We start from the raw sequence: 9,555 nt of genomic DNA on the forward strand, positions 1-9,555 counted from the left end.
TTTTTCTGGAATAAGAGATAGAAGGTTGTGATTCCTACCAAAGGGAAGCCTAATAGTCATGAAATATATATATATATATATATATATATATGAAGAAGACAAATAACATCTTTTAACAACCTCCCAATCCTTCTAAGAGATGAGAGCAAGAAGGTATACTATAGAGAGATTGCCTGATTTCCTCTTCAAAGAGAAAAGCAATAGGACTCGCATTCTTAACCTTAGAAATAACTGGATAGAAGGATTTTCAATAAAAAAAAAAGGGTCAAGTGGGTTCGAAGTAGAGAAAATAGAGTTATTATCGATGTACAAAAATATTGGCAATAGTAAACAACTCAAAAACCTTTTCACCATTTCCATTAAGGATATACTAAATCCTATACTTCTTTATTTACTATCATTTTCAATAAGAGAAACTTCGTATTACCATCAACCTCCCTAATAAACAAGAAAAAGAAAAAAACTCACCAATCTTTAATAACCAAAAAAGATTTGGTTTGAAATCTTAAAAAATTGAGAGAGAATTTCCGATATTGGGGGTTAGAATTTCAAGAAAATGGTATTTTTAATTGAAAAGTATTCCTAAAAACTTCTATACTCCATATATGAAAAAAAAAAAAAAAAAAAAAATCAAACGTTTCAACCAAACAGCTTGAAAATGTTGGTTGTTGTTTTTTTTTTTTTTTCCCTGACAAGTATTCAATAAAATGGGACAAGGGTCAGAAGAGAGAGAATATAGAAATTTTAAAAAAATATATATGGGTTGAAATTTAATTATGTACAAAGTTTAAAATTAATTTCTTTCAAATATAGCCATTTTATGTGGTTGTCATAGTGACGGTATCTTTACCAAAAAAAAAAAAGAAAACATAGTGATAGTATCTGATTTGATATAATTTATTTTTTCCAGTGGAAGTAATATCTTATGAAGCACGTGGCTAGTTTATGTGAAATAATGATTCTAATCCAATGGTTGATAGAGTTGGATAGAATTGTGATTATTTGAAAGAGTTGGATGTATTGATGGGATGTTATTATTTGATTAGAGGATTGTGAGTATTTAAGTATTTTAATCTAGAAGTTGTTCTAATTTGATGAATAAATGGATCTAATTATTTGTCATTGAAATCAGGGGTTCATCAAGACTTACAGTTCAACCATCCATTAAGCTACCCTTCTTTCAAAGATTAATAATTTTTTTTTTTATAACTAATTTTCAGTTTTTATGTGCCTTTTCTTCTATCAGTAAGCTATACATATGGTGATATGGGTTTCCCCCGGGGGTTCAGACTTCAGAGGCATAGACGGATCTTTCCACCATACTAATATACTATTATTACTACTGGTTTTGATTACTAGTAAATAAATTTTCTTTATTGGCTGTTAGGGCCAAATCTAGCTGATTTAGACTAAATTGAGTAAAGTTACCTAAAAAATGAAGTTTGGACCATATTTCAACGTATGAAACTTTTCATTAAAAAAAAAAAAAAAAAAAAATTATTTTAATTAAAAATTATTAGCTGAACTACACAAGTTTAGGTTTATGGTTTTGGAGTACTATTACTAGTTTGGGCAAAAAAATGCTCCCTAGTCCCATGGCCTCTATGTCAGCGAGAGGGGCAATATGGGGGTCCACCAGTGGCGGAGGGTTTATTGTATTTCATGGTGGTGAGAGCATCATTTCACCCCTTGTCTCTAAGTGTAAGGATTGCATGATTAGTGAGCATTCTTTTCTCCTGTTGCATTTTTAGAATTTTAGTTGATTCTGGCTAATCCAAGTTGATTTTAACTAAATCAGAATTGGTTGAAGTTTTAGTCAATCAACAAAATTTTTCTTTTGTTCCCTTGAATCTGCTTATAAATTTTCTTTTTTTATTTTTATTTCCTACTCTTCAAACAATATTTTTATTCTAAAATTATTTAATATATTACATAAAATATTTAATTTTTCATTGATTGTCCCATATTCATCAACTAGTGGTGAATTATTTAATTCAAGAAAAGAAATTCAAGTTAGAGAGACTTTCAATAAATATAGGGTGAATAAAAAAAAATTATAATAACTGCCCTAGAGTAATTTTAAGGTGAATATTGTTTTTTGATAATTATGGTGAATGTTGTTAGTAAAATGAAGTTGTACCAAAAAAAAAAAAAAAGTAAAGTGAAGTTTAAAATGAGGGGTTGAAGGAGTTAATGTTGTAAGGCATTATGAATAAAAGTCATTTATTATGTAGGAAACTCGTGTCTTCTTAACTCCCTTGTTTCCTATATAGTACGACACAATTGGATAGGAGGCTTTGAACCTTGGACTAGACAATAGTTTGAGCATTTAGACTGGCAGTTTTAATTATTTATCAAATTAATGAAAAGTTTGACCATTGAACCACCTGCCATATTAATGAAGTAATATTGGTGATATTTATTAAAAAGAGTTCAGTGGAGGCTCAATTTAACTTCACATAGAAAAAAAAAAACACATAAAAATAAATTATTAGGTTAAATTTGTGATAAATTTTCTAATGAAAATATGATCTTAATTTATAGAACAAGCAACCACAATAATCATAACCTTATTCCAATTATGTGGGGTCCTTCAATCCCTCTACTTAATCTATATGCCTGAAAATATATAAAGCTATGAAGAAAATAAATCTTCACAAAAAAAAAAAAAAAAAGAAATAATAATTTCTTAAATTTATACACACTTTTTTTTTTTTTAATAACTTCATGATTTCAATTTCTCTTAACAACTTAAGCTATGTAGTGGCCTTTTTACAAAAAAAAAATAAAAAAAAATCACAATTATAACGAATTTTTTTGATAGTTTGACCGTTGAACAACCTAACTTTTTATTTTTTTTATTATTAATAACAGAGTCACCCACTTTTTCATTGATGCATTAATGATGTGTATTAGGTGTTTCTATAAATTCATATGTTATATAATGTTTAATACCAAAAAAAATATACATACATATGTTATATCATGTCATATAATTAAAACTACACCTCAATTTCTGGCGTTTAGCAATTAATATTTTCCAATTTTTTTTTTCTTTTTTAACAATTTATTTATTTTTGGATGGGAGGAAAAATAAGTAATTCTTCCGAAGTATGATTACAATTGATTATTGAGTAGCATAGATTGAATGAGAAAATGCCTCATTAATGATAATTAGAGTGCAAGCATCCATAGAGAACTGTATTTGATAAGAAGATTTTTCTCAATAAAATATTTTAATTCATTTATATTCATATTTACAAAAATATCATTTTTTTTTATGAATAATAATATATTCTAATACATTCAATGAAATACAAAGAAAACATGCAGAGCTCTCTCAAAAGAAAGGGGGGGGGGTAGTATAACCACCCTAGGCACGCCCTCAAAGGGGTGCTAACAAGGAGGATCAATATTGGAAGACTCGAACTAACAATGTCTATTTATTGGAATGTCCACATAAACACCATTGTTAGGAGTCTTCATGGTTTATCATACACAATGATAGTTGTTATTTGGATTAACCAAATCCTAATACATTCGAGGAAGGAGTTAGGCTACAAGTACTAATGTTTAGGTGAATATTTTTAAGTGCTATAGGTAAAATGATTTAGACATCGATTATGCCATATGTAATATTTTGTTGTGAACTTTCATCTTTATTATTTTATATAGAAAAAGTCTACGCATGCCACTAGGAGTGCCAAACCTATGTCCTGTGCTCCCATTGGGGCACATCGCTTGCCAACCTTTTCCTTTCTATTAATTTCTTATTTTCATACACATCATTGTTCTTTTCTCTTATTTCCCTTTCAATGTCATACATATGCTTAAAATTGGTCTAAAAACTCAAAACCATCATCCAATCATGATCAGATTGGTCCAATCTAAAACATTTCGCTTATTAGTTATTTAGCTATATCTATATAGCCAAATAAGTCAGGGACAACCTATTCGTGAAACAGGGTAAAGCTGCTTATATTATGACACCTCCTTAACTCGAGTAAATGTAAACCTCATGCAATGATATACCCTTTTTTCTACATAGCAACATAAGTTTGAATTATGAATGGCCAAAGCATATTCTTCCCCAAGTAACCTCTTTCCTAGATTGCTTCTTTTACTTTAATAATAGTGGGAAATGTTCACACTTGTTTTTTTTTTGTTCAGTCAAGGATATGCTCTACACTTCAATGTAAAAGATAATGTGGCATTCTACCCATGGTTTCAAGTATTGGTATCGAATTGGTATCGGTTGAGACAGATCCAGATTGGTTACCCATATCATTTCAGGGGTAAAACAATAAGAAAAACATATTTTCCCTGAAAAGCAAGAGGCAAAAGTGATTGATACACACTAATCCTCTTTGATACCGATTCAAATCAAATCGATTTCAGCTGAGATTGATATCGATATTGATATCAAGAACTAAATCCATGATTCTACCAATAGTCTACATCCTCTGCAGTGAGCAGTGAGGTGCAGTGAATATCGGATGACTAAGAGCATTTGAGCACGTGCCCCAATGGACTCCCAATCACCCAATGTTCATTGTACCTATGTAGTGGTTGCAGGCAATTTTCACACTTTTAACCATTGTTGGCAAACTAGATTTTAACTAAGAAAACTAGGTTGAATTTGGTCAAAAGATTAGAAACATGGTCAAGAGTCATGGAGACTCATCCTGTATTAAAAAAATGACAAAACAAGTACTAAATCAGACTGAATCATTCAAGACTTGTTTGTTTTGTTTGAGTCACAACAAAACGGTCGATTCTGATCAAAAGTTTAAGTTGACATTTTTCTGAATAATTTTGAACTAAAATATATTCTAATAATATTAAATGTTCAATGACCGAAGCTTTTTGTATTGGATCTAGTTGAATATTGAATGTATATATCTAAATATTAATTAAAAAAACATGATTCATGACCATAACATCTCCAAGTCGGATCTTATCACTTTCAACCAAGAGATAATAAATGATGAGCTTCATAACCAAATTTGAAAAATAAACACTTTTATTTTATCTTGTTTCATTTAATTTATTTATTAATTATTTATTTGAATGACTTAAGAAAGACTAGCATGGAAATAAGAGGGGAAAATTTGACATGATTCGTTTAATTTTTTTGTAACTCGCCCAACACCCCAAAAAAAAAAAAAAAAAAAAAAAAACGGTTGTGGCATAAAAGGTAGTTTCAGAAAAATATAGAGGGAAATAATTGAGAAAGAAGATGATACTGGCATGATTATTATCCCGTGAAGAAGATTCGATCAGATTCCAATTCTACCCTCCACCCTGATCAACAGGTGACTGAACAGAGCCATCGGAGATCATTACTTCCGTGACTGATTTTTATAATTAACACATGCATTCATTTATTTTCTATTTTATTATTTATTATTTATTATAGAAAATAATTTATCTCTCAACACAGGGGTAGTGTCGTCATTTTCTCTCTATATAATGTTAAGATCCACCATTGTGCTCTGTCAAGTATCAATTTGCTTTTGACTGTAGTGGAGTGTACATCTCAGTGTTCTTGCTAAGCTCTTATCCTGAATCCGTCGTCGTCTCTCCTTTCTCTTCCCTTTCTGAGTTCTCTGATTTCGCCTTTTAAATTTCTCCATCGAACTGAGCAGCTGAGATCTGAAGATTTTATCTGGGTTTCAACCTGTTTATTCTCTGTAAGTTGTTGGGTGTTTGATACTTCTGCTTCTAATGCTTCTTGTTTATCCTTTTTTCCTATGTTCTTGCTTCTGTTGAATTTCTGAGTGAAAGGAACGAATTCTTCTCACTGTTGTAGAGAAGAATTGGGAGAACCAAAAAAAATCCATTTATATTCTAACTTGCTTCATGAAAGATATGCTTTTTTCCTGAAGATTTTGAATAATTTTTGGATTTTTCCCTTTTAATAGTGTGGCTGGGCATACGAAGTGTAAGATCTGTGCATCCTTACTTACCTATTGGGCTTTTAAGCTCAAGATCTGACTCTTGTTTGAAACTATTGCAGAGAGGAGTTGAGTAGTTGCAGAAGAAATCGTCGTGGCTACTGTTTGCGAAGAGGAAGAACAGCATGCGGTGGTTGAGTCTGTCTGTTGATGTGTATCGGAGGGTTTTGTCTTTGAACTTGTATTGTCGAGTCATTCTGTAACTGTTCCGCGTGAATTGAACCCTATTTCCTGGCTTCTTATTTTTCTTTTATCTGTCCATGGGATCCAACCTCTTAGTCGTTGTTCCTTGCTACGTCCTGTGGATTAGCTGAGCATCAACCTGAAAAAGAGATTGATAAGAAAAAGAAATCAAAGACAAATAGTACAAACCCTTTCGTTATCGATTAATCTCGTTTGTTCTAATCTGATCTGGGCTTGAACCTGCAGTTTAACCTTCTTTCCGATTAATCTTCTTCCCGATTTGGTCCTTTATACGCTTCCTAGCCTCTTTCTTTCGGTTATTATCTGGTTTCTGGGTAGATTGTGGGGAATTTACAAGGGTCAGAAAGAAGTTATGGTGTGCCAAGCAGCGAGCCAAACAAGATTCCGGGCTTTGAAACATGAGAATGGGATTGCAGGGAGCGCGACTATTATAGTTAGAGTCATAGCATGCTTTCAACCTTTGCAGGATTGCCAGGTGAGTTAAAACAAATTAATCTTGTTCTGTATCTGTCTCTAGAATGGGATCTGTAATCATTTTCTGAGCCAGAGAGTTGGTCTTAATCTCTCTTTTTAATGGAAATTTTAGCATAATATAATTGTTCTTTCCTGTGATGCCAGGCTGAATACTTTCGTCACTTGCTCAAACCTGTTACGTAGATTACTTAGTCGTTTTGCATCTTCAAATTAAGCTGGAGGTTGTACTTATTTTATTTCATTCTGAGTGAGGCAGCAAGCAAGCCATCAGTAGTACCCATTACTTCTGGTATGGTTCCAATAGATTGCTTCTAGAAATGGATGATCTTGTTTCAGCTTCTTATATCAACCAGTCTTTATATCTTGTGTTTTTATGCATCTCAGGTGATTGTGTTAGTTGAATGGGAAAGAACTGTGGTTCTTGGACTCATCAGCAGGATTCTGCTTTGCAATCGCCGTTCCAAAACTGCAGGAGCCCTCCCCTGGGTTCAGGGCTGGAAAATTCATTCCCTGTTTATGCAAACCCCCAGACTGGCATGGCTTCTGCTAATGACAATCTGCCATTGCCAGGGTTTGGTTTTCCTGAATTGGGAAACTTGAAAACTGCCCAACCAATTGAACCTCCTGGGTGGTTCTATTGCTTACCGCGCCACCGGCAGGCTGCCTTTGCTCTGCCTGATTGCGTTGCCAAAGAAAAGTTCTCTACATTTCCTTATGGATGTTTTGGTCAGGCAGCAGCCTCTCCCGGTGCAGATCCAGCTTCTGTTCAGAAGCAATTCCACCAGCAGGCAGCCTTTGATCCATTGGATTGCATTGCCAAAGAAAAGTTTTCTGCATTTCCTGATGGATTTTTTGGCCAGGCGGTAGCCACCCCCACTGCAGAACCAGGTTCTGTTCAGAAGCAATTCCTTGTTTTCGATCACTCAGGGAATCAAACAAGCTTCTTCATTAGCTCTGTGATTGCTCCTACCATTCCATTCCAACACCGGAGTAAGATTCCCCGCCAGTTTGATGCCAAAGGAATATATGAAGAACTGTCGGCAGCTAATAGGGATCCAATCTATCAATCTGGGTATGTTGTTTCAGATGGATTGGATGAGAATCAGGAGAGTGATGATAGAAGTGAAATGCATGAAGACACAGAAGAACTCAATGCTCTACTGTACTCTGACGATGAATATGAAGATACTGATGGTGGTGAAGAAGATGATGAGGTAGCTAGCACCGGTCGTTCCCCTAGTGAAATGACAGGCCACGAGAAGGAAGAAGAAGAAGTTGCTAGTTCAGGTGGCCCAACTAAGAAGAGGAAACTGCTTGATGGAGAACATGAAGCAACATGTTCAGTCATGGACACTGCAAGTTCAGCAAAGCCCAAAGGTTCGGCATTGGAATACGTGGACGATGCAGAATCAAGCTGTACTAAAGGAAGGACTCATGGAAGAGAGATGGGTGAATCGCCATTGGGCAAGAAGTGGTTGAGGAAGGAAAAGATACGGGAAACTGTAAGCATTCTGCAGAGCATAATTCCTGGTGTGAAGGGTAAGGATGCAGCATTGATCCTTGATGAAGCAATCCAGTACTTGAGATCTCTGAAGGTTAAAGCCAAAGCTCTTGGGACCTCTACTACTACTCTCAATTAGAGAGAGGTGTTACCTGTACTAGTAGACTAGTAGTTAGTAGTGGTTGTGTTTTATGATTTTAGGTGCAGTATTAGTATATTAGTACCAATTGGTGGATTTGCTCTTCAGGATAACTGATTACAAAAAAGTCCCAAATCCAAAGCCCAGAGAGAAGAGAAGGAAGTGAGTGAGAGGAACTGAGAAAGCTTTAAGGAATTGAGAAAGCTTTAACCTGAGTCATCTACTCTTCTTGACTTTGAAATGATTATAATTGAGGGAATCACTAGTTTCTGCAATTGGGGCCTGCTTTCTTCCCGTGGGCATAGTGGATGATGCCCTAATTAAGAGTTTTGGTAAGAGGGGGGGGGTGTTCATCACAAGCTCATATGAATGATGATTCAGTGAGAAGGGAAAATGGTGTTTTTGTCTGATTGACCCAGATGATTATTTGGAGTGATTATCCAGGGCTATGAGAAAGCTACTCCTGGGGTGGGGGTGGGGGTGGGGGTGGGCGTGGTGCGTGGTTGGGGTGAACTGATGTGAGGTACTGTGGATATGATGAGCCGATGATCCTATTGAAAAGGGGGGGGGGTGTTGGTGGGTCATGGGATGAGAAGCGTGCATGCGCGTTCGGTGAATTGGGTCCCATTGTTCTAGGCCTCCTTTCACACCCTAAGCTTTTTGTTCTCTTTTGGATCATGGTTTACTGTTTGTGAGCTTTAAGTGGTTGATATGGTTTTTGTCTGAAATTACGCTGCTGTGAAGTCAGAGAGAGCATGAAAGAAGGAAGGAAAGGGCATTTGGTGATTAGTGGGGACAAACTTGAGAAGGGGTTGAGGAAGAGTCTCTCCATCATGTCTATGTTGTGGGGCCTTGTTGGGGGGGCCATTACCAACCATTATACTGAGTATTTTTATGTATCTTTCCTTTTGTATTCCAGTCTAGTGGGTTATTATGATAATGGTACACTCCTGGGTTTGTCACTGTGTTTTTATGATGATGAGAATGATGATGATAGATGATCATGTTTTCTTTCTTTTTGTTAAGGAAGTAGGAATTTCTTTATTTCATGGGTGAATTGGGTTTGAGGTGGTGAGAATTGAGAAATGGTTGGATGGGTTTGGGTTAATTTAAAAGTATGTGATGTGTTGTTCATCTGGTTTGTCCTTATATTCAAATATACATCATAATCGTTGCATGCACGCTTATAGAATGAGAAAGCGAGATGCCTGTGAGGAACTGAGGATTAATCTTTTAATCTTGGTCTCTGTTCTGGTGGCCAAAGTCTTGTGTTTGGAGGT

The 9,555-nt window shown here is 35.0% G+C and overlaps 1 protein-coding gene across 1 annotated transcript; it reads left to right on the forward strand.

Annotated features, from left to right (window-relative positions):
• Positions 1-5,506: 5,506 nt before the first annotated feature.
• Positions 5,507-9,319, forward strand: LOC122084547 (transcription factor SAC51-like). Its single transcript, XM_042652860.1, has 4 exons — positions 5,507-5,693; positions 6,020-6,636; positions 6,780-6,924; positions 7,020-9,319. Exon 4 carries the CDS (start codon positions 7,037-7,039, stop codon positions 8,273-8,275), a length of 1,239 nt encoding a protein of 412 aa, XP_042508794.1. The 5' UTR covers positions 5,507-5,693; positions 6,020-6,636; positions 6,780-6,924; positions 7,020-7,036; the 3' UTR covers positions 8,276-9,319.
• Positions 9,320-9,555: the final 236 nt, after the last annotated feature.

Source organism: Macadamia integrifolia, chromosome 7, assembly GCF_013358625.1.
Source record: "Macadamia integrifolia cultivar HAES 741 chromosome 7, SCU_Mint_v3, whole genome shotgun sequence".
NCBI classification, from domain to species: Eukaryota; Viridiplantae; Streptophyta; class Magnoliopsida; order Proteales; family Proteaceae; genus Macadamia; species Macadamia integrifolia.